Source organism: Stomoxys calcitrans, chromosome 1, assembly GCF_963082655.1.
Source record: "Stomoxys calcitrans chromosome 1, idStoCalc2.1, whole genome shotgun sequence".
Taxonomy (NCBI): Eukaryota; Metazoa; Arthropoda; class Insecta; order Diptera; family Muscidae; genus Stomoxys; species Stomoxys calcitrans.
This window is the reverse complement of record NC_081552.1, coordinates 76360288-76387364: the sequence shown is the minus strand read 5'-3', so window position 1 is coordinate 76387364 and position 27077 is coordinate 76360288. Positions and strand designations below refer to the sequence as shown.

General features: G+C 38.4%; 2 protein-coding genes and 1 pseudogene across 2 annotated transcripts in view; 2 read left to right on the top strand and 1 right to left on the bottom strand.

Moving 5' to 3' along the window:
* The window catches only part of LOC106082928 (uncharacterized), a 120586-nt gene that overhangs the window by 21053 nt on the left and 72456 nt on the right, over positions 1-27077 (top strand). The gene's annotated exons all lie outside the window — the stretch shown is intronic.
* LOC131996097 (uncharacterized) lies at positions 4680-6560 on the bottom strand. The gene is made up of 2 exons (XM_059365548.1): positions 4899-6560; positions 4680-4818 (listed from the first exon to the last, which is right to left on the bottom strand). The coding sequence occupies exons 1-2, from the start codon at positions 6558-6560 to the stop codon at positions 4810-4812; spliced, it is 1671 nt and encodes a 556-aa protein (XP_059221531.1). The 3' UTR covers positions 4680-4809.
* On the top strand, positions 6838-14185 carry LOC106094507 (glutaminyl-peptide cyclotransferase-like; annotated as a pseudogene).

Genomic DNA, 27077 nt, shown 5'->3' with positions numbered 1-27077 from the left:
AAAATAGACTTATGTGCTGCCAAAGTTGCGGTATATAATCATTTAGTTGGCAATTTATTTTCAAAAAACTATTAAAATCCCAAATTCCCACTATTCGCAATTATAATTTAAGTAAAACTGGAAATTATGAAACAACTGTAAAAACTATAGAAAGATATAAACATGTTACATTAAACATTATTGCATATTATATTCACGGCTTGAGCAGTAAAAACCTTCACCACCATTTTGTTGAATATTTAGAAAACTATGATAATTTTATGTTTTCGGAAACTCATGTTGAGACAACAAAACAAAATTTCTATTTCTAATTAAAGAAAATTTATAAAATTTTAAATTTACTGGAATGCTGCAACCAGGAACAGCACAAGAGGTCGAGGCATCGGTGGCCAACTATATGGAGTGCGTAGTGATTTAGAAAGAGATGTCTTCAAGCACGTTTTTATACGAAGAGAGGCTCAAAATATCCTTCAATGCGAGTTTAACTCGTTTCGGTTCGAAATTTTACCAGTATACCTGAGAGGTGCTGATTTGGATCAAGATTTCGACAACTTGAAATCGGCGGTTGAAAGTAGTGAAGGAAGCAAAATTGTTATGGGAGATCATAATATTCTGATAGGAGAGGAGTAAGAGGTACCTACTGTGATGCTGTAAAATTGTCTCAACACCAGGCAGTCAAATGATAAAATTATTAATTCGAATGGGAGAAAATTTTTGGAATTTTGTAATGATAAGGGCCTAATAATTTTGAATGGACGAACGCCAGGTGATAAAGAAGGCAGATTTACATTTACAAATAAGAACGGTAGCTCCGTGATTGATTTGTGTGCTGTTACATCGGAAACTCTGAGATATATAAGAACTTTCAGAGTTGAAGATCAGATTTGGTCGGACCATTTCCCGTTAGTCCTAACTGTTTCCCTTCCATGTACGAGTCCGAGCATACCGGACAGATTGAATTTATTGCCAAAATTGGCATGGAAAGGCACGAATAAAGCCAGTTAACAGAGCTCCTTGAAACGAAATCCTTGCACCCTTTCACTAAATCTGAAGCTAAAAGATTTAACGAAAATTATTTACGAGTCTTACCCGAAGAGCTCAAACATACAAAAAGTTCATTTTAAAAATAAAAACACTGAATGTCTGAAACATAGAAAGAAGACAATGGGATTGCTCTCCAAGCTCAGGAAATTTGGGTCAGCAAACAACAGAAACACCTACATGGACCAAAAGAAATCGTATGATAATTTATGTAAAGCAACTTATTATACTCAAATAGAGTGGAAGCTAGACGTTACTTCCGATAGTAAAGCATGATGGTCGCTGGCGAAGGAACTCAGACAGACCTCTCCTTCATCTGGCGCGTTGCTACTGATTGCTTTTCTACTCTTTTACTAAGCACCTATTGAAAAAAGAAGAAGCTACGAAAATGTCAATAAATTCAACATGGAGAAATTTTATTTCTAAACCTTCTATCCATCGAAATGGAAGATGTTTTTAGCTGTTTGCCGTTCGATTCATAGTAACTGTAAAGCTTCTGTCAACAAACTGACTCTTTTTATTATATTTTTCAAACAAACAACATTAAAGGAACAAGCTAGTCTACTTAGTTTCATCAAAAGTTTCTTATAAATACGAGTATAACAAGTTATCATATTACAGTTCGGCCAACCTGACAATATGATTGCCCACAATCATGATATAAAAATTGTGTATATTATATAAGTGTGACCAATAACATAAATCTATAACCTAGGTGTCAACCATTTCCGAAGTCGCTTTGCTTCAATTATACCCTTATATGGGATCTGTGTCAGTTGACAATTGTCAACATCTCTCACAACGTAGCGATCATTATCTAATACTTTTTCAATAATGTAGGGACCACGATATTTTTCACAAAATTTCTTATTCTTCCCAATTGTATTGTCAATATTCATAATAACAACATAATCACCCTCATCGTAACGTTTTGCCGGTTCATGATGTTTGGAAAAGTATAATTCGTTGTAGTTCTGAGATCGCTGTATAGAATTCAATGCCTTAACCCTCATATCCCTCAAATTCAGTTTCTCCTCATTACCCATTTTCTTATCTAGATATTCCGACAGCTTATCTACCACCACCCCTCGTTGATTCGTTCCAAAGAGTAACTTCGCTGGGGTTTCCTTTGTAGAACTGTGAACACAGTTATTGATAGCATATTCCACCTGGGACAATTTCAATGACCAATCGGAATGATCTATTGGGTCACTCAATTTGCTCAACATGGACTTAATAATACGATTTACACGCTCAACCTGCCCATTTGCTTGTGGAGAGGCAACCGCCACCTTAACATGATTAATATTATTTTTCAAAATGAATTCAGAAAACTCCAATGACGTAAAACATGATCCTCTGTCCGAGATTAGGCGTCTTGGTCTACTGTAATAACTAAAATACTTTTCGAGAGAACAACAAACCTCCTTAGTTCTCGTCGAATTTACAGGATAAAGTCGAACAAATTTTGTAAAAGAATCAACTACCACTAAAATGTGTGTTCTTTTCGATTTTAATGATGGAAGTGGTCCGAAGTGATCCACGTGTATCGTATCGAATGGCTCCGCCACCTTTGGAATGCTGTACATGTTCTGTTGGTTTATTCTAGCTGGAGCAGCATAAATGATACATTTTATACAATTCTTAATGAAGCTATCTATCTTATTGCGCATGTCTGGGAACCAAAAATTCTCTCGAATCTTATAATAACATTTATCTGTCCCCAGGTGTCCAAGCTTCTCATGTATCATTCTTATCACATTATCTTCCATTTCCTTTGGGACATATAAACAAACGGTTGCACCCACTTTCTTAAATAAGAGACCGTCTATTAGGTCAAAATCACATATCTCTTCCTTTTCCAAACGTTTACATAAGTCCTTAATAACAGGATCTCTAGCTTGGGTCAGTTGAATTTGGACATCGAGTTGATTCGAATCTACAGAGCAAATCATGTTACATCCCACATGAGGGGATATTTCCTTTTCTATACATCTGCTTAACATATCCACATGACCCATAGAAGAACCCTTCCTGTGTTTGATAGAATAGTCATAGTTCTCTAGTTCCAATGCCCAGCGGGATATCCGAGGATTAACTTGTCTCTTGTTCAAGGTCATTGTAAGTGAATTGCAATCTGTGACTATGGTAAAATGTAATCCTTCTAAATACACACGAAACCGGCGCAACGCGTAAATAATTGCGAGTGTTTCCAGTTCGAAGCTATGGTATCTCGATTCTGCATTGGTTGTAGCCTTTGAAAAAAATGCTACGGGGTGGAACTTTTTATCATCCTGACGCTGCATCAATATTGCTCCGAATCCATGAGAACTTGCATCACAATGTAACTCCGTATCGCTTTTAGGGTTATAGATAGCTAATACTGGGGCCCGAAGTAAACGAGACTTTAATTCACTAAAGGCCTTTACACATTCTTCCGAGAAAACGAATTTTTTCTCTTTACGAAGCAAATCTAACAATGGCCTTGCAATATTTGAGAATGACGGAACGAATTTCCTAAAGTAGGAAAACAACCCAAGACAAGTTTGTAATTCCCTATGATTCCTTGGCATTGGTATTTGTTTTACAGCTCGCAAGTGATTTTCTGTCGGCCGTATACCTTTTGGGCTGATTAAGTATCCTAAATACTCTAAACTCTGATAACCAAATTTACATTTAGTTAACTTGATACGTAATCCGTACTCAAAAGCACGTCCAAGTACAACCGCCAATGTCTGAACATGAGAATCGAAATCAGAGGATGCAATCAATATGTCATCCATATATATAACCACTCTATGGTCCTCTATTAAGTCGCGAAATATACCATTTATAAAGCGTTGAAAGTTTGCTGGAGCATTCTTTAAACCAAATGGCATCTTCAAATACTCGTACTGTCCAAATGGGGTTACAAATGAAGTGTATGGAATTGAATCATTATGCATTTCTATGTTGAAAAATCCATCCTTCAAATCCATGAGGCTAAACCATTTTTTGCCTGATATGCTCTCAATACAGTCCTCGATGAGGGGTAAAGGAAAGTTATCCCTAATAGTCTCTTTGTTTAACGCTCGATAATCGACACACATCCGCGTTTCCCCTGTCTTTTTCTTTACCAACACAATTGCTGACGTGTATGGAGAATTGCTGTAACGTATTATTTTCCTTTCTAACAAATCACTAACAATCTTCTGCGTTTCCTCACGATCACGAACCGACAATCTACGGGGAGAGCAGTGTATTGGAATATCATCAGATAATTTAATCTGCATCCTATAATCAGATGACTTTTTATCAATTCCCTTTGGAGTTATATAACGATTATGAATAAGATCTTCTAAAGTCTTCTTCTGGAATGAATTTAACAAAGGATTTAGATCAATATCGTCCGTACGTATCACTTGGGAATTCACAGGACTATCATAAGAATTGCTTATCGTAGATGGTGTAGACACCGAGGTTATATTATTATTGTCATTTATTTTTCTTGTGAATTCAAATACTTCTATATCATTCGTAGTTTCCTTGACTTGAAGTAATTTTACATTAAATGCATGCATAAAGTTCCGTCCAAGAATCATTGGAACATGAATGCTCTCGTTCGGAACAACAAGTAATTCTATTTGTATAGACGATTTTTTAAATTTTATTAAACAAGAAATATTTCCATATATTTTCAAAGGGGAATTGCCAACTCCAACATACGAAGTTGGTATTAAATTCTTCGAACGTATCACACCAGTCGGTAATAAAGACATCTTAACCAAACTAATTGGGCTACCGGAATCGATCAAGCACGAAATATTCGCAGAATTAGTATATTTGGATCCACAAGAATATTTAAAGGCCACACTTACCATTTGTGTTGTGTCTACAATATCATTACTACAAAATATGGGAGCAGTAACATTCATCCTTTTAGGACAATCCTTGTAAAAATGTCCCATTTGGAAACAATGGAAACAAGATCCCGGTGGACGTCGAGGCTTATTGCTCTTCATATGTCCAAATTGAGAGCAATTGAAACATCGTATGCCTTTAGTATTGTCACGGCCTTCTTTATGAGTACTGACTGTTTTTGACCTGCGTTTCTCGTATCTATCTATTCCATGCATCAATTCTTGTAATGAGTTTGATCCGTATAGAATGGATATGTTGTTGGTTTTATCTTCCATTCCGTCTATTATAATGTCAACCAGTTCTTGCTCGTTGATTTCGCCTTCTGCTGCAATAGTTTGCATTGCTACTATATAGGCAATACACGGCTCTGTTGGCTTCAACTTGCGCAAACGCAATTTTTGATAAACTTCTTCTTGCGTTACCGTTCTCTTGAAAATGTCTAAGAGCGATCTCTTCAACTCCTTATATTCTTTGTAATTTAAATTTTCCATGAACTCTCGCGCAGTTCCAACCAGCAAATATCTTAAGCACATATATTTTTCTTGGTCAGTCATATTTATAGTGTAGCTTTCACAAGAGTTTATCCATTTTTCAATATTTCGTCCATCATTCCCAGAAAATTTCGGAACCATCATAGAGAGCTCGTCATAATTGATATTTGTAGAAACCTTTTTTCCACCGTTTTCTAAAGATTCAATTTGGTTTCGAAGAGCCAACATTTCTTGCTTCAATCTCAAAACTCTAATTTCACTCTCTAGTTCATCAGCTTCACGGGATAAAACGCTTGAACGAATGAAAGGGTCTGTTACCTGTGATGGAACAGAAGGTCTAGAAAATTGTCCTCGAAGTAAGTTTGCAGGAACGGAAACTGAGGAATAATTGACGGAGGGTACGGAAGAAACAACACAAGAAAATACGGAAGGAGGTACGGAAGTTTGTGTTTGCGGAAGAACATCACAGGACACGCCAATTGCTCTATTGTTAAAAGCGACACCCAATGTATTTGTATTCATTAAATCGGAAATAACTGATGAAGTCCGGGCGGCAGAAACAGAAGCAGCAGTCCCTGAAGTAACAGGAAATTGTCTTTGAACTGTATTTACAGGAACGGAAGCAGAAGAATTATAGACGGAAGGTACGGAAGAAATTACGGAAGGAGGCACTGAAGTCTGTGTTTGCCGAAGATTTGCACAGGATACGCCAATTTCGCTGTTATTAAAAGCGACACTCAATGTATTTCTAGATATTAAATCGGTTGAAGTCCGTGCGGCAGAAAAACAAGCGGCAGTTCCAAGAACCAATTCAGTTTGATTTGTGGACTCACCATTACATTGAAATGACTGAAGCAAATTTTCAGGATCGGCAGTTGCGGAATTAATAACGGGAGTTTCATTCAAAGTATTGGATGACATTGTAGTGACAGTTACAGATGAATTCCCAGCAGAATCAGAAGAAACCACATTTCCAGAAGGCAATTCAGTCTGCTTTGATGGACCACCGTTAACTTGCAAAGAATCATATAATGTTCTCAATTGTGCAATTGACGCTGTTTCTGGAAATTCCACATTTGAAGCTTTCAAAGCTGAAAGAATTCTTTCTCGAGCAGGGCGTGAATCCATATTTAAAAAATTTTTTTTTTTTTTTTTTAGTCTTCTTTTTTTTTATTTATTTTTTTTTTGGGAACCCCACACCTGAATTGTAAAGCTTCTGTCAACAAACTGACACTTTTTATTATATTTTTCAAACAAACAACATTAAAGGAACAAGCTAGTCTACTTAGTTTCATCAAAAGTTTCTTATAAATACGAGTATAACAAGTTATCATATTACAGTAACGGAGCACAGATATGGGGGAATTCCCATTTTAGCGAGGTGGATAAGCTGTATCGCTATTTTATGAAGAGAATTTTGAAATTACCTGAATCCACTCCAAATAACGTTCTTACCTTGGATACCGGATACGAGCCGGGTATTTACAATACCTGGCAAAAGTACTATTTGATCTGGAGAGTCACAGACTACCACATATACTTGCCGTGAAACTGTCAGATAAAATTTTAGGCTGTTTCAAGAAGTTTGCTTGTCAACTAACAGAGAATAATATGCCGAGCAGTGTAGTGTAAAATTGAATAAGAATTGTTGGATGGCTGCAGTACAAAAACTTTTGACGGAAATAAAAAGCAAGGCCTATATTGAATACATATATGCAACATGCTGAGCGAAGTGAAAACGCATCTTTAAATTCCTTGACTTCCGGGCTGGCCCACTTTACTGCAATGATAATTACGGCCAAGAACAAATAACCTTAATAATGAAAGCTAGAGGAGATCTTCTTTGGTTGAATTCCAATAAATACAGGTCTGCAGATGAGCAAAGATGTTCTCTGTGTAACCTTGGGGAAGCAGAAACATTGGAACATTTCATTGGTTGTTGCCCAATACTTAAAAGTATACGCGTTAGATACATCAACAAAATATTTTTTCCCGAAATGAAATTATTAATTTCCTAAATGGCAGAGATGTTTTTAGCTGGCTAAACTTGTACAAATTCCTGAAAGAAGCACTAAAATATAGAAAAGAACTAATAGAAGAGTTTAACTACTGTTTCTTTGAAATAAAATCATTAAAAAGTATAATAACAACTCAATTTTCCGGCAGACGGTTTGAATAAGAACCATGCTGTATGATTCTTTATTATTTACTTATAAGATAACATTTGTACATTTAATAAATCTATACCTTTTGTAACGCTACGCGAAAATCAAGAACAATTGAATTGAATTCAAATAATGGGGCTGAACAAAATCGTGCTCTAGATGCTGATAGGAGGCCACCGTAGCGCAAAGGTTAGCATGTCTGCCTATGACGCTGAACGCCTAGGTTCGAATCCTGGCAGGAACATCAGAAAAATTTTCAGCGGTGGTTATCCCCTCTTAAAGCTGGCGACATTTGTGGGGTACTTTGCCATATAAACACGTTTGGGAGCTGTCAATTGGCCGCCTAGAAATCATCGAAAGGCGTGGATGATATACCTGTGCGTTTTCTAAAACTGTTTGTAGGCTTATATTCCTATTTAAGTGGTAGAACTCAATTTGTGGCTTTTAAAGGCACCTGATCATCATTGCTTTCGCTACATGCGGGCGTGTCTCAGGGCTCGGTTCTGGGGCCATTATTGTTCATTTTATACATTGATGACCTCTGTCGTTTTCTCGATTTCAGGTCGTGTGAACTATTTCTTTATGCTGATGACGTTTTTTTACTATTTTCCTCCAACCGCAGTTCGATTTTGTTGTTAGAAAATATCATAAACAGCACATTGGAAGTCGTATTATGTTGTACACGTCATAATTCTTTGACGATTAACTCATACAAGTCTGAATATTAATATCGCCATTACAAACAGTGGCATAACATTCATTGATATATATATGGAGAATGTGAGGGACTTCCTTGGATGTTCTTTTTCTGAATTTGTAAAGATTAGTTTATTCAATATCTTCTATAGCACTATCAAGACTGGCACACCTACTACCCTGGTTAGAAGATTTGTTTTCAGTAGATCGACGCGGAACCCACAAATATTTATTCTAAGAATCCGAAATATGATCTACATGAGATCGTACCTTGTACGGATTGCTAGGTGTTGGAACATGTTGGCTTTAGCATTGTTGGAACACTTTATTGGTTAGATCTTTAGCATTATGTAAAGCATTCCATAAACAGAACAAGTTTATTGTTTTCTCACTAATCAGGACCAACTCTCTTTTGGCTTTTCTATAATAATTATGCTTGTTTGAAAAATTTATTTGCATTATGCTTGGGGAACCAAGAAAACCTTTTTTCTAATATTTTCTTCTTTCAATATTAGCAAACAACAAAACAGCAAACTTTAGTTCTTTTTCATTAAAGATGGCCATGCCTTTGTGTTTATGTTTGACATATTATATTTATAAACACAATATTCTAAGACATGGGAGTGGTGTCGCTTTCCTACAAGCCTTTCGGACTCGTCAATAAAATGGAAGTCCCTAATCGTTGAGTTTAACCTTGTAATGGACAGCAATCATGAGTATGAGATATTTATCAATTTCAAGGTTATAATAATGATTTTTTCTCTTATTACATATATGTAAGTGCTTAGTCTTGAACTTCATCGAATGATGTATGTAATGACATTTGTACTACTGGTAACACAGATGGTATTCCTGTGGATAACTCGTTATATTTTAGCAGCTAGTAAATCTAAGGATAATGAGTTATCCATTATTTTACATGCCAAAAATAACGATATGTACTTTCCAAGTTTTGCTAGGTAGAAGAAATAAATAAATAATTGATGTAAAATGACTTAGCCACAACCGTAAGGGTAATATAAAACTTGCTCTCATAGATAAAAGTCTGCCGACTAATATTATTTGAATACATTTCCTTACTTAAGGCCTTGTATTGAATTCATTCACAGCGAAAATGCCAATTAAACTATTGCGAAATGCGACGGACTCTTTTCTTTGACAGAACACAAACAAAGAACAACACGTAAAAAGGCAACAGTATTGCAGCAGAGTTAATTCGGCCCATTTCGTGAGCATTTAATTACATTTGCAATTAAAATTGCTCTAATCGCTACTATTTTGCTCACAGAACTCAGTACCACTTGTACGGAATGTGTTCGCATTATCTTCGTCACCATGTTTTTTAAAGTGCGTTTTGACAGTTGTTCGTGTGAAAAGTCGAAGTCAGTACTAGGCTTAAGGTGGGTAGTAAGATCTTTTCATTGTAAAAAGATTTTGTTTGGAAGAAAATCAACAATTCAAAAAGTACATTTTAAAATGTTTTAAAAAATATTTCACTATGTCCAACACTACTGTCACAGCCTACAGAACTAATAAATTTCTACTACAATCAATAAGTTTCTATATTAAAAAAATAAATGTATAGCGATAAGCCAGCAGTTGCTATTTGATGTAAATGTAACTAAATTCACCTTTCTTCGTTAAATAGTTATAAAATATTTCAAAAATTATTTATTTTTGTTGTAAATAAATAAAAAAATATACTTTTTTTGGAATAAAAAGAAGATATTTTTCAATTTTTTTTTTGATTTTTTTTTTTAAATTTTGTCTTTACCAAAAATTGTGATTAAATTTTGTCTTTAAAAATTTTACGCTGAAATTTTGTCTCTAGAGGTGGTCCTGGTGGGATCAAAATTTTGTCTATGTAGAATATTATAAATATGAAATTTGTCATTTCAAATATCTTTACTACAATTTTGTGTTTAGAATAAATTTAATTAAATTTTTTTCTCGGCCTCTGCCTCGGGCACGATTTGATTTATGATCGATTTATTGCCTCAAGACCTTAAGTCAGGAAATCGGTATATATGGGGGCTATATATAACTAAATTCTGATTTTTTGAGATCAGAAGGTATACAAAGAATACGGCTCATCAATAATTGTTTGGCAAATGTTTTTATACCCAAGATATCTGCAAAATTTTAAATACCCAGCTTTTGGGTATATATGGGTAAATATCTGGGAATTTATCTAATTTACCTGGTAAACACCTTTTGAGTATTCGCCCATCTCTACACATGTCGATTAGAGCGCTCTCTATTTGTATTCGACTTACATAAGACAAGTCATGTCTTATCGTCCAACGGAGAAAAATGGTATCCCCGATTAGTTAAGCGGTTAATCTTATCGCCGCTTATTGAAACATAAGGTGTCATCCAAGGCGAATTTAAAAAAGTGGTCTCACTCGAAAAATTGTTAACAGCCGGCCAGGTTTGACGGTATTAAGCTGTCAGATTTTTGTTTGCATTCCCTTTGTTATCATTTTCTTTCTCGCATATTCGCTGCTCATGTACGCACACGTATACACACCCGCACACAAATTTCTTTGTGTGCGTCGATCAGCTTGATGGTAAGATGGAGGTTTGCATCATATGATTTGTGATTCTTGTACAAATGACACCACCTTTAATTGTTTCGCCATGATAAGTAATAAGGGAATGTCCTACTGAATGAAATCATAAACTTATTTTGCTTTGTAATTTATTATCTAAAAAAAGTAATCAGCGAATAATATCACGAAAATCAAACATAGTACCAGCATGGAATAACCACCGCTGAAAATTTTTTTGATGTTCACGCCGGGATTTGAACCCAGGCGTTCGGCGTTCTAGCCTCTGCGTCACAGTGGCCTTTTAAAATAATGTTATTATATTATTCACAGGTAGGAGCAGTTGGCCAAATACAAAAAACCTAGGACACTATCTTTCAAAATCCAGTGTATGGTGAAACTCCGGATTTTAGTATATTACGCGCCATTTGTTTGTGTGTATTATGGCCCTTTATTATAATGCAAGGCGCGAACAGTCGGCCAGGTTTGACGGTATTAAGATGTCAAATTTTTGTTTGCATTCTCTTTGTTCTTGTCTTCTATCTCGCATATTCTCTACTCATGTACGCAAACGTATACACACAAGCACATAAATTTCTTTGTGTGTGTTGGCAAAACGTCGATCAGCTTGATGGAGGATGCACCATATGATTTGTGGTTGTTGTACAAATAATGAATAATAAAGTCCGTCGGATTTCGCAAAAAAGCGTAGAACTGACTTCATTTACAGCGAAAATGCCTGATAAATTATTGCGAAATCTGACGGACACTTTTCTTTGGCAGAACTCAAACAACAACACACAACAAAGACAACAGTATTGAAGCAGAGTTGATTTGGCCCATTCCGTGTGTATTTAATTACATTTACCATTTCTGGGAAGTGTGGATATAGCTGCCCTTAGACCGACCGCCCTTTCTCCCGATATAGGGTAATAAGGCCATAAAAGATCCATTTGTTACCCGAATTCGATGAATTTGGCACAGTGAGTTAGGAGCATTTTTCATCCGATTTCGATGAAATTTGGCAATATCCATTTTCGACCCTATAAAGTATATATATTCTTGATCAGCGTAAAAATCTAAGACGATCTAGACATGTCCGTCCGTCTGTCTGTTGTTTTGTCCATAAGACGGTTAAGTTCGAAGATGGGCTATATCGGACTATATCTTGATATAGCCCCCATATTGACCGATCCGCCGATTTAGGGTCTTAGGCCAATAAAAGCCACATTTATTGTCCGATTTTGCTGAAATTTAAAACAGTGAGTTGTCTTAGACCCTTCGACATCTTCCGTCAATATGGCTCAGATCGGTTCAGATTTGGATATATCTGCCATATAGACCGATCCTCCAATTTAGGGTGTTAGGCCCATAAAAGCCACATTTATTATCCGATTTTGCGGAAATTTGGCGCAGTGAGTTGTCATAGGCCCTTCGACATCCTCCGTCAATATGGCTCAGATCGGTTCAGATTTGGATATAGCTGCCATATAGACCGATCCTCCAATTTAGGGTCATAGGCCCATTAAAGCCACATTTATTATCCGATTTTGCGGAAATTTGGGACAGTGAGTTGTGTTAGGCCCTTCAACATTCTCCGTCAATTTGGCTTAGATCTCTTCAGATTTGGATATAGCTTCCATATAGACCTATCCTCCGAATTAGGGTCTTAGGCCCATAAAAGCCACATTTATTAACCCATTTTGCCGAAATTGGGGGCAGTAAGTTGTCTTAGGCCCTTCGACATCGTCTGTCAATATGGCTCAGATCGGTTCAGATTTGGATATAGCTGCCATATAGACCGATCCTCCATTTTAGGGTCTTAGGCCCATAAAAGCCACATTTATTATCCGATTATGCGGAAATTTGGGACAGTGAGTCAATTTTTCAATTTCAACATTCTCCGTCAATTTGGCTTAGATCGGTCCAGATTTGGATATAGCTGCCATATAGACCGATCTCCCGGTTTTAGGTTTTGGAGCCATAAAAAACGCATTTATTGTCCGATGTTGCCGAAATTTGGGACAAAGAGTTATGTTAAGCTCCTCCACATATTTCTGCAATTTGGTCTAGATCGATCAAGATTTGGATATAGCTGCCATATAGACCGATCTCTCTATTTAAAGTCTTGGCCCCAGAAAAGGCACATTTTTACTCCGATTGCACTGCAATTTGACACACTGATTTATATTATGCTTTTTGACATCCGTGTCGTATATAGTTCAGATCGGTTTATTTTTAGATATAACTTCTAAAAAGACCAATATTTTGTTATATACAATTGAACAATTACTTTCACTTATTAGTATTTGGTCTAAATCGGAACATGTATTGATATAGCTGCTATGGGGCACAAGGTATGCAATTTTCACCGAATTTTGATGAAAGGTGGTTTACATATATACCCGAGGTGGTGGGTAGCCAAACGCTTTTTTACTTGTTGTTGAATACCGTCCACGTCCGATATAGGGTATTAAGACCATAAAAGATCCATTTATCAGCAAATGACAAAGATTTTCTAGTGGGCCAAAGGCAGGTTGGATTAGGATTTAACTGATAAGAGATTTCACTATTTATGTTATAATAATATTTTTTTGCATCTTTCCTAGAAAACGGAGGAGTAGGCTCCGCGGGTCATTCTAAGGTGCGTAAATTTATTGTCAAATCTGTAGAGGGGACCACTTGGGGTGGTCAGTGAAGCTAAATAGTTTCCATGACTCGGTACATATTCTGGGTAATCTCCACTTGCATAATATTATTGCTAAATTAAATACAAAAGGTGAACGTTATTTGGCCATAGCTTCCCACTATGATAGTAAATACATGGGCGATGTGGAATTTTTGTCTGCAACAGAATCGGCGCTCTCTTGTGCCATGATGTTGAACATGGCTAAGGTGTTACAGCAACAGTTAGAACCGTACAGAAACTCCGAGTTAAGATTAATGTTCATATTCTTTGACGGAGAAGAGGCTTTTAACGAATGGCGTCCCAAAGACTCAATAAATGGAGTTACTACCAAAAATTTATATGTTAATGCTGCTGGATCTACTTGGAGCTCCAGATCCCAAATTCTATAATTTTTTAAACAAAACTGAATCATGGTATAGCCGCATCTTAAATATTGAAGATCGTGTATCCGACTCTGGTATGATGGAGCCAAATCGTTATTTACACCCCAATGCTTTGAGATCATCACATATTGAGGATGATCATATACCATTTTTAAGACGTAGTGTTCCTATTCTGCACATAATACCTCTACTCTTTCCCCAATTTTGGCATACACCGGTTGATAACGAAGATTTGATTGATTACAGTACAGCGGAAAACCTAAGAAAATAAGAAAGCCTGTTAAGAAGGTATTACCAATAATGATGCATAGGTCAATTATATTAATAAAAAAAGGGAAGTACAATAAATGTCTGTAGGTATGACGGCGAAAATCCTATGGGGGAATCCAAATCGTTAGAAGACGAAGCTATTACTGAAAGGAAGTTATAAGTATCATAACGGAACACAGGACTACGAGCTCACTTATGTAAAATTGGTGCGGCAAGTGATCGCATGTGTAGGGCATGCGGGGAAGATGATGAGACGTTGGAGCATTTCCGTTGTCATTGCTCGGCTTTCGCGTCTAACAGATACCGGTACTTAGGTGGGGACACAATACCAGACATGAACCAACATAGTGTAGTGGTATTGAAAACAATTAAGGATTTCGGAAGTAGCACGGAATTCCTAACTTAAAATTTTCCTTTTAGAGGTTACTCTTTTTGTTTTTAGAGCACGCAACAAGCCGATTACTGGCTTAGGTGTATGTCCATAGTGGCATGAGGTGGAGTAATATCAGCATCCTCTTTTCACCCTAACCGGACCTAACCTAACAATAAGAGGTAGTTCAAAAAACAAATCAAAAATTGTCTGCAGCCGGAGATTATACGTTTGTACAAAAAAAAAACAAATATCTGTTATGCAATATTTGAATGCCAAGAAAATATATTGAACTGAAGATAAATATCGAATAGCTCGACTTATAGCATAAAACTACGTCATCAAAAAAAGATGGACTGTCAAAAGGGAATGATGGTTTCAATATTTTGTTTTTTGTTTTTCGTTTTTGTTTTTTGTGTTATATATCATTTTTTTTAAATCTCTTGCGCTTTATATGCATCTTAAAATGCGACGAAAATCCTTTTTGACTTTAGAAAAAACGAAAGAAAAATGGAAATTATTTAAAAAACAAACAAATAAATTTCGCTCAATATGTTTAAGTTTGTTTTTAAGAAATCGCTCAGTGCATAAAGATTTTTAAGATATTTCCATAAAATTTGGAATTAAATACTTATACCGACATACAATTCACGTTAAGTTTGTTTAGTATAACAAAATTTCATGTAAGTAAAAACGCTATCCGTTTACCAACTAGTTATTGTCATTTTATATTTCTTTGGACTTAAATTTGTTTCTTATTTTTATACCCTCCACCATAAGATGGGGGGTAAACTAATTTCGTCATTCTGTTTGTAACTACTCGAAATATTCGTCTGAGACCTCATAAAGTATGTATATTCTTGATCGTCGCGACATTTTATGTCGATCTAGCCATGTCCGTCCGTCTGTCTGTCGAAAGCACGCTAACGAAATTTTGCACAAATACTTCTTATTAGTGTAGGTCGGTTGGTATTGTAAATGGGCCATATCGGTCCATGTTTTGATATAGCTGCCATATCAACCGATCTTGGGTCTTGACTTCTTGAGCCTCTAGAGTGCGCAATTCTTATCCGATTGGAATGAAATTTTGCACGACGTGTTTTGTTATGATATCCAACAACTTTGATAAGCATGGTTCAAATCGGTCCATAACCTGATATAGCTGCTATATAAACCGATCTTGGGTCTTGACTTCTTGAGCCTCTAGAGTGCGCAATTCTTATCCGATTGGAATGAAATTTTGCACGACGTGTTTTATTATGATATCTAACAACTGTGCTAAGTATGGTTCAAATCGGTCCATAACCTGATATAGCTGCCATATCAACCGATCTTGGGTCTTGACTTCTTGAGCCTCTAGAGTGCGCAATTCTTATCCGATTTGGTTGAAATTTTGCAAGACGTATTCTACTCTTACTTTCACCAACTGTGTCAAATAAGGTTCAAATCGGTTCATAACCTGATATAGCTGTCATATAAACCGATCTGGGATCTTGACTTCTTGAGCCTCTAGAGGTCGCAATTATTATCCGATTTGCCTGCAATTTTGTACGACGGATCCTCTCATGACCATCAACATACGTGTTTATTATGATCTGAATCGGTCTATAGCCCGATACAGCTCCCATATAAATCGATCTCTCAATTTTACTTCTTGAGCCCCCAAAGGGCGCAATTCTTATTCGAATTGGCTGACATTTTACACAGGCCTCCAACATGTAATAATATAATAATAGCAGAGCAAATCTTTTCTTATATCCTTTTTTTTATTTACATTCTTTATACTACATAGGTATATTTTTGGTTCTTACTAGTTTCGAAAGTGTTATACTTCATTCTTTTGTTTTCTCTTTCCATTGGTTCTTTGTTTTTTTTATACCCTCCACCATAAGATGGGGGTATACTAATTTCGTCATTCTGTTTGTAACTACTCGAAATATTCGTCTGAGACCTCATAAAGTATATATATTCTTGATCGTCGCGACATTTTATGTCGATCTAGCCATGTCCGTCCGTCCGTCCGTCTGTCTGTCGAAAGCACGCTAACTTCCGAAGGAGTAAAGCTAGCCGCTTGAAATTTTGCACAAATACTTCTTATTAGTGTAGGTCGGTTGGTGTTGTAAATGGGCCATATCGGTCCATGTTTTGATATAGCTGCCATATAAACCGATCTTGGGTCTTGACTTCTTGAGCCTCTAGAGTGCGCAATTCTTATCCGATTGGAATGAAATTTTGCACGACGTGTTTTCTTATGATATGATATCCAACAACTGTGCCAAGTATGGTTCAAATCGGTCCATAACCTGATATAGCTGCCATATAAACCGATCTTGGGTCTTGACTTCTTTAGCCTCTAGAGTGTGCAATTCTTGTCCGATTGGAATGAAATTTTGCACGACGTGTTTCGTTATGATATCCAACAACTGTGCCAAGTATGGTTCAAATCGGTTCATAACCTGATATAGCTGCCATATAAACCGATCTTGGGTCTTGACTTCTTGAGCCTCTAGAGTGCGCAATTCTTATCCGATTGGAATGAAATTTCGCACGACGTGTTTTGTCATGATATCCAACATCTGTGCCAAGAATGGTTCAAATCGGTCCATAACCTGATATAGCTTTCATATCAACCGATCTTGGGTCTTGACTTCTTGAGCATCTAGAGGGCGCAATTCTTGTCCGATTTGAATGAATTTTGGTACGACGTGTTTTGTTATGATATCCAACAACTATGCCAAGTATGGTTCAAATCGGTTCATAACCTGATATAGCTGTCATATAAACCGATCTGGGATCTTGACTTCTTGAGACTTCAATTCTTATCCGATTTGAATGAAATTTTGTACGACTGACTCTCTTGTGACCGTCAACATATGTGTTTATTATGGTCTGAATCGGTCTATAGCCCGATACAGCTCCCATATAAATCGATTTCTCTATTTTACTTCTTGAGCCCCCAAAGGGCGCAATTCTTATTCGAATTGGCTGACATTTTACACAGGTCTCCAACATATAATTTAATTGTGGTCCAAACCGGACCATATCTTGATATCGCTCTAATAGCAGAGCAAATCTTTTCTTATATCCTGTTTTGCCTAAGAAGAGATGCTGGGAAAAGAACTCGACAAATGCGATCCATGGTGGAGGGTATATAAGATTCGGCCCGGCCGAACTTAGCACGCTTTTACTTGTTTCTGTATGTAAGCCTCATTTTAAAATACAAATTTGTGCAGTTTCTACTTAATTTATAGTAAACATTATCAAATGAGTTATAATAAAACATACTTTCTCAAAAAAATGTGTTTCTGGTATTCAAGATTTGAAAATGTTATTTTTCATTTGGAAATTGGACCCTTTAAAGTCCAGAGTTAAGGGTCGGTTTTAAAGAAAACAAGCATATCAAAGAGTTAAGTTTGGTCAGGCTGAATCTTTTATGCCTTCCACCATAGATGCCTTAAATAAAATCTACGTATTAAATTAAAGCCAATGTATTCACAGCAAAATTGCTGAATAAGTTTGAAGGCTTTACAGTGTGCTGAAAAATAAATGAAATGCAAAATTTGGCAATAAGACGAATTTAATGAATGGTTTTAATGGCAGGTATCAAATCAGATTTTGAGCCGCTTCAGACTATACTTGGGATGGATTTTGGAAGTCATTGCGGACCTCTACTTTCAAACACGCGCTCCAGCTGCTTAAAAAGTCAGTTCTGTAGCAGTGTCCACCTGCCGGAACACAGAATCTGTTCGGTTTGTCAGAACCGCCTCCATCATCGGTCGTGTATGTGAGGTGTAACCGGTGCATGGAGTGGGTGCATCTCCGATTTTGTTGTGGCTTTCCGTCACTACAGGAGTACAGTCGCACTGAATATGTTGCCAGGGGCTGTGGGTCACAAGCATCGTCGTCAATCCCATGGCAGTCGGTTGTACGTTCCGGATTGACCCGATGGATACCTTCTTCGGCAAGGGCTGCCCCCAGGCCTAATATTGCCGGGCCAGTATATCTCTCTTGCAATTGAATTGCAATGGTCTCTGAGTTAAGATCGACGAAATTGTATATTTTATGTGTCGGAAGAACATATTGGTTGCAGCGATACAGGAGACAAAGCTGACGAACATCTGCAGCCTGCACAGTTGTCACAAATATAATGTGCCACGTAAGAATCGCTTAAGGAGTGGAGGTGAGGGATTGGCCGTCGTGATGCACCATTCCGTGCAGTATAGACCCATCCATACATGGAATGTATGGCTATACTACATGTGTAGAGCTATACAACGTGTACATACCACTGCTTGGTTCTTTAAAGGTCCGATATTAGTGGCCTACTGTCTGGCCATGATCACATACCTGGTTCTGCATTCTCTCCTAGGTAATGACCTGCGGGGCATAGCTTTGACAGAGCAGGTTCAAGGCTCCACGTATTGCACAGTAAATGACGATGTACCCACTGGGATTACTAGGAGGAGCAGCAGCTCGCCAGACTTTTCCATTGTATTCCATAATCTCCAGAGTGACGTACCCTGGCAAGCCGTAATTTCTTTGGAATCAGACCACCTTCCCATAATACTTACCATCGACCGACCATTGCTACAACAACAACACCGACCACCCGACTTCATAACCTCTGGGCGCTGGATGTTTACCAATGAGAAGAAGACCGATTGGGTTGGCTTCAGAGAGAACACCAATCGCCGCTTCAGTGAGATGAAAAACATCTCACAAATGGTCCCTTGCGGCGATTATTTTTGGCATTGGCATTGGTATTTTTAGAAATGACGAACGAGTTGAAGCTATTAAAAGCAAAGATATAAGAAAAGAAAAGGGAACACAAGTGGTTGGTATAATCTTACCTGTTCGCCCATTTGTTCGACTTTGCCCGTTGGAACCAAATCGGCCTCGGCTGTTGCCCTCCGTTTCTTAATCACTCTAAAAAGCAAAGAAATTAAGAAATTTTATACCCATCACCGAAGTGTATATTCATTTTGTCATTCCTTTTGCGACACATCGCTATTTCCATTTCCGACCCTATAAAGTATATATATTATTGATCTCGTAAAAATCTAAGATGACCTAGCCGTGTCTGTTCGTGTGTCTGTTGAAGTCACGCTACAGTCTTAAAAAATTAAGATGTTAGGCTGAAACTTAGCATAGATTCTTTTTTTTGTCCACAGGCAGGTTAAGTTCGAAGATGGGCTAAATTGAACTATTTCTTGATATAGTCCCCATATAGGCCGATTTAAGGTCTTAGGCTCATAAAAGCCACATTTATTAACCGATTTTGCTGAAATTCCACCCGACATTCTTCTTCGATTTGGTCCAGATCGGTCCAGATTTGTATATAGCTGCCGATCTCTCGATTTAAGGCTTTGGGCCCATAAAAGACGCATTTATTGTCCGATTTTGCCGAAATTTGGGACAGTGAGTTGAGTTCGACATCCTTCTGCAGTTTGGCCCAGATCGGTCCAGATTTGGATATAGCTGCCATATAGACCGATCTCTCAATTAAAGGTTTTGGATTCATAAAAGGCGCATTTATTGTCCGATTCCCCCGAAATATGGGACAGTGAGTTGTGTTTGGCTCTTCGACATCTTTCTACAATTTGGCCCAGATCGGTCCAGATTTGAATAAAGCTGCCATGTAGACCGATCTCTCGATTTAAGGTCTTGGGACCATAAAAAGGCGCATTTATTGTCCGATTTTGCCTTAATAATGGGCAGTGAGTTGTGTTAGGCCCTTCGACATCCTTCTGCAATTTGGCTCAGATCGGTCCAAATTTTTATATAGCTGCCATACAGACTGATTTCTCGATTTAAGGTCTTGGGCTCATAAAAGACGCATTTATTGTCCGATTTCGCCGAAATTTGGGACTGTGTCTTATGTTGGACCCTTCGATTTCGCCCAGTTCGGTTCAGATTTGGATATGACTACCATATAGACCGATCTCTCGATTTAAAGTCTTGGCCCCATAAAAGGTACTTTTACAATCCGATTTCGCTGAAATTTGTCGCAACGACTTATGTTAGGCTTTTCGACATCCCTGCCGTATATGGGTCAGATCGGTCTATATTTGGATATAGCTACCAAAAATACCAATATTTTCGTCTACAAAATTGAACAATGTCTTGTACTTATTAGACCAATCAATGTCCGTGCCGAATTTGATCCATTGACCGGATTATGACGAGAGGTAGTTTACATATATATTCGCCTTAACGCCTTTTTACTTGTTGAAGACTTACCTGATTGAGTGCACCCATTGAAGCATTTTTTTTTTTCATTTTATTCATATAATGCAACTTGAAGCCACGCAGTGTCCAATTTAAACAAATTACAATGAACTCCTCCTTATGTTTAATATAAAAAATATATTATAATAATGACTTGAAAACTAAGATTGCAAAAATTAACTACTCATTTGCACTTAAATTAGTGGAAAAATCTTTTGTTTGCAGACTATGTTGTGATGAGCGGCACCCGTTTTTTCGTAAAGATTATTTCCTATTATTACTGAGGAACATGTATCAGCAAGTGTCATCCTGGTTATTATTAATTTTGCAGGGATACCGAACTCAAACATGACTTCAAATACCTTTGAACGCATAGGGCTGTCGAACGCAGTTTTGTAGTCAATGAATTGATTTCTTCTCCTCGGGTCTTCCACAATTTGGCGCAGTGTGAATATCTAGTCTATGGTGGATCTGCCTGGAGTCGAGTACCATACAACCTGACATTGAACACTCTAAAGGACTCGATGTCTGGAAGATGGGCAGAATGCATGGCGAAACAATTAAAGGTGGTCTCATTTGTACAGCAACCACAAATCATATGGTGCAATCCGCCATGTTGTCATCAAGCTGATCGACGTTTAATCAACACACACAAAGAAATTTGTGTGAACGTGTGTATATGTGTTCGTACATGGGCACAGAATATGCGAGAAATAAGATAACAACAAAGAGAATGCAAACAAAAATGTATCATCTTATTACCTTCAAACCTGGCTGGCTGTAAGCAGCTGTTCGCGTGAGACAATCTTTTTAAGTCCGCCTTGGGCAGAATGATCTCGCCACTGAAGCCTGGAAAGGACCCGAGTAAGGGTGAGTCGTACACACCGATCTCGCTTGTCTAACCAATAGCCAAGGCGCTTGAGGGACTACTCCGCCCGAGCCTCGTTGGAGAATATCCATTCTTCGAACGTCTAGCACAACAATTGCTTTGCATGCTATCACCGTACACATTTGTTGTGGCTTCAATCAGCCCAGGCCATGTCATACGACGGTCCTCGCGGGACCCGACCTCTCGAAAGCATTCGACACTGTCAGCCATGCCAAACTATTAGAGGACATTGCCAAAACTTCCCTTCAACCAGACTTCAAACGCTGGGTCTCGAATTATCTGTGTGGTCGCCTGTCGTTTGTGTATTGTAAATCTGCTGATGTACGCTCTGAGCAACAAAACTACTAAAATCACTCCCATGTCTTGGAATATTGTGTTTATAAATAAAGGGTGATTTTTTTGAGGTTAGGATTTTCATGCATTAGTATTTGACAGATCACGTGGGATTTCAGACATGGTGTCAAAGAGAAAGATGCTCAGTATGCTTTGACATTTCATCATGAATAGACTTACTAAAGAGCAACGCTTGCAAATCATTTTCAGTGAATGGGCCCTATCGACAAATTTTATTTTATCGACAAATTTTGTTCAGCGATGAGGCTCATTTCTGGTTGAATGGCTACGTAAATAAGCAAAATTGCCGCATTTGGAGTGAAGAGCAACCAGAAGCCGTTCAAGAACTGCCCATGCATCCCGTAAAATGCACTGTTTGGTGTGGTTTGTACGCTGGTGGAATCATTGGACCGTATTTTTTCAAAGATGCTGTTGGACGCAACGTTACGGTGAATGAACACATTTCGAACCGAACACTGATTTTGGTAATAAAATTCAATGATTTGCAAGCGTTGCTCGTTAGTAAGTCTATTCATGATGAAATGTCAAAGCATACTGAGCATCTTTCTCTTTGACACCATGTCTGAAATCCAACGTGATCTGTCAAATACTAATGCATGAAAATCCTAACCTCAAAAAAATCACCCTTTATAATAATATAATATAATATTTAACATGCAGGCATATAAATATACATCGTTAAAAAGTTAATCCACCATTAGTCGTAATTGTTGTTTTAACATGCCTGCTTATCGGCTCCAAAAGATGCGGCAGATAGGGCAGAAAACATGCCTCAATTCGAGCTCAAAATGATCCAATGCACGTTAATTTTAATATTCTCTTCTTCTATATATGTATAAAAGCCATGCATGATTTAGATTTAGAGCTAGAATTATGAAATTTTGCACGAATGTTGGTCTTAGGTCGTAGACGTGGAATGAGATTGGGTTTGGCGATATTCGTTCGTTAAGGTACTAAATAGTACCAATATAGTACGAAGTGGTGCATGTTTGTGCAGTGTGATCGGAAAGTGCTGGGAAAATGATTTTGGGCACAAATTAAAAACCTCTTGAAAAAAATAAAATTTAGTGAAAACAATCTTCGAAAATAGTACTGGAAGTGGGAGAAATAGTACGTTTAGTGCTGCAATTGGTACTATTTGGTACTTTCTTTATAAATTGAGATAGAGCTCTGAATTTTGAAACATAAGTACACCATGGCAAATTTAATTGGATGATTAGAAGAGTTTTTGGAAATTTTTACATTTAGGTACTAAAAAAATACCAACAATTTACGAATTTAGAAATTAGTCTTAAAAGACCTTTGCTACAAAATTATGAGGATGAAAAAAAGCAATAGAAAAATAGTACTGGTAATGGGAGAAGATGTTTGAGAATAAGTTGGAGGTCTAAAATTTGGCATGTAGGTACAACTAAAAAATATGTAATGGGTGACAAATTTTGGTACCAAAATTGGTACCATTTGGTACTTTCTTTACAGATTGAGCTATAGGTCTAAAATTCGGCATGTAGGTACAAGTAGGCAAAATATGTTAGATGTCTAAATGATTTTGTTAAAATTTGGTACCAAAATTGGTACTTTCTTTATAGATGGAGCTACAGGTTTGAAATTTGGAATGTAGGTAAAACTAGGAAAAATTTGTTGGCTGACTACGAGAGATTGAAAAGAGGATGCTCGATGCCACTGTGGACATACACCTTAGCAAGTAATTGTTTTGTTGTGCCCGTACGGGAAATGGGAGAGGTCCCAAGCCTGTCACGGGGTAGGTAATCTGGTGATAGGGACCGGTCCCAGTTCTCGTCCCCTAGATGGATAAAACCTATCGCTTTTATAAGGGTTTGTCGCTCGAGGTGACGAATCGCCATCATTCTAACACCGTAGGATAGATACTGCGGCAGTTCGAAAAGGACGAATATACTTTACAAGTATTTTTAATGGAGATAACATTAGTAAGCAAATATATTTGGATATGTTCTGTGACAGGTAACAAATTCTCCAGTTTAGGACCGGTATATTTGGGGCAATTGACTACACATTTCCCTTAGAGATGTTCTAAATACTAAAAAGTAACCTCGAAAGAGAAAATTTAAGTCAGGAATTCCGTGCTACTTACAAAATCCCTAATTGTTTTCCATACCACGCCCCTTAATTGGTTTATGTCTGGTATTGTGTTCTCACCCAAATGCCGATGTCTGTTAGCAGCGAAATCCGGGCAATGACGTAGGAAATGCTCCAACGTCTCATCATCTTCTCCATATGTCCTACACACGCTATCACTTGCAGCACCGATTTTACATAAGTAAGCTTGTAGTCCTCGGCCGATACGGGATGACTATGAGCACCACACAGGCTGGAACTTTGGAGAGTCTCAGTGAGGAGTCAGGTGGCACTGGCTCTTAATTAAATACTGAGTGCAATGATACTCGAGATGACAAGGCGAGTTATTGGCGCCTTTAAATAACCAATGGCCAACATCCGCGTCTGTTCCCAGGCTAGGGGCGGCTGGCGGCGAGCGTTGGATCTTGGAGCAAGCGGCTCGCCACAACGAAGGATACATGCAATCCCACAAAACCCATGCGGTTGGGGCGATGGGCCATTAACCCGCCCACGGAAAACATAGAACTACTATGAAAAAAGGACCATGATTTGCGGATCTGCACCTGGAATGTCCGCACTCTTTATAGAGAAGGTGCAGTATACGCGCTGGCGGATGTATTAGAGAAGTACAAGGCAGAATGGCGTCACTACAACACCAAGCGGTGACGAACTATACTCAATCCCATGGCAGCCGGTTGTATGTACCGAATTGACCCGATGAATTCCTTCATCGGCAAGGTCTGCCGCCTCAGTGTACCACACACTGCTACTACAACAAGAACAACATCGAACTAAACTATAGCTGCCATAACACGAGGCATGAATTTGGCTGCGGATTTGTGGTTAGTCGGAGACTGAAACACCTTGTCTCCAGCTTTACTCCGGTGGATGAGAGGCTAGCCACAATCCGCACAAAAAACAAATTCTTCAACATCAGCCTTATTTGTGCCCATGCCCCTACGGAAGACAAAGACGAGCACACCAAGGATATTTTCTACGAGCACCTAGAGAGAGAATATGACCGCTGCCACGCTCATGATATTAGAATCGTTCTGGGAGATTTTAATGCGAAAATAGGGAAGGAAGACATCTTTGGCCCAACAGTCGATAAGCTTTGCCTCCACGAGATAACGTCCAGTAATGGGTTGAGGCTGATAGATTTCGCTGCGGCAAAAAACATGGTAGTTAGTAGCACCAGATTTCAACATAAAAATATCCACAAAGCCACATGGCTGTCACCCGATCAAAACACGAGAAACCAAATTGATCACGTTGTGATGGATGGAAGGCATTCATCCAGCGTGTTAGATGTACGATCGATCCGTGGAGCGAATATAGATTCGGATCATTATCTTGTTGCAGCAAACGTTTGAACATGGCGAGGAAAGTACGATCTGACACTGCACGGAAGGTGGACATTGAAAAGCTGCAGACACAACAAATGGCAGCGGCATACTCCACTCGACTGACCCAACTGCTTGATGAAAGCACTCCTTGTTCCGATGATATAATGGCGCAGTGGCAAACTATTGCCCACTCCATGGAAAATGCCGCGAAACCCGTACTTGGGTACAGGAAGCCTCCTCCAAAAAACTCATGGTACGACCAAGAGTGTCGAGATGCTACTGAAGCCAAGAATGCGGCATATAGAGTAACCCTACAATCAGTAGCAACGCGCCAGATGAAGGAGAGGTATCGGGAGAAAAGGAGAGAGGAGAAACGTCCATTCCGCAGAAAGAAAAAGGAAATGGAAAGACGTGAGTGCGAGCGAATTGAGGTGTACAGGAGTCAGAATGAAGACCGGAAATTCTGCCAAAGAATTAAACACCAAACCGATAGCTTTGGGGCAGGCACATCCTCCTGCAGAGACAAAGAAGGAAATCTGGTAACTGACACAGACAACATGCTGAGGATATGGAAAGAACATTTTACCCAACTGCTAGTGTCCGATGTTGGCGTCGAAGAGGATACCGCAGAACCAATCCCTGATGATGGTATAGAATGTTTACCTCCTAGTCAGAATGAGGTCCAAGTAGCAGTAACCCGACTAAACAAGGCAGCAGGAGCCGACGGGTTACCCGCTGAACTATTTAAGACCGGGGGCGACACGCTGATAAGGCGTATGCATCAGCTTATCTGCGCAATCTGGCTAGAAGAACGCATACCCGATGATTGGAACCTCAGCATACTATGTCCCGGGCCCTATCAATGCGGCTTTAGACCAGGTAAATCCACCCTAGACCAGATATTCACACTGCGCCAAATCTTGGAAAAGATCCAAGAAGGAAAAACCTACCATCTCTTTGTTGACTACAAAACCGCCTTCGATACTCCTTTACGTTCAAAGGTATTTCAAGCCTTGTCTGAATTTGGTATCCCTGCAAAATTAGTAAGGCTGTGCAGGATGACACTTGCTGATACGCGTTCCTCAGTAAGAATAGGAAAGAATCTCTCCGAACCATTTAATACCAAACGAGGTTTTAGACAAGGAGACAGCCTATCGTGTGATCTCTTTAATATCCTGCTGGAGAAGATTATACGAGATGCAGATGTGAATAGATATGGCACACTAATCACAAGAGAGCACATGCTACTCGCCTATGCCGACGATATCGATATCATAGGTCGGTCACCGGAAGTAGTAACTGGAGCCTTTGAAAGAATCGAAAGAGAGTCAGTGAAAATGGGTCTGGCAGTAAATGGATGGTTTCAACTCCCAAAAAGCCCTGCACAACCGAACAGATAAAGAAAATTGAGAAAGTTGGGAACCACAACTTTGAGATAGTCAGTAACTCTATCTCGAAACGAATGACACCAGTTTTGAGATAAAGCGAAGAATAAAACTGGCAAACAGATGCTACTTTGGACTAAGTAAGCAGTTTAAAAACAAGGCCACCTCCCGACAGACGAAGACTACACTTTACAAGACACTGATCTACCAGTGCTGTTATATGG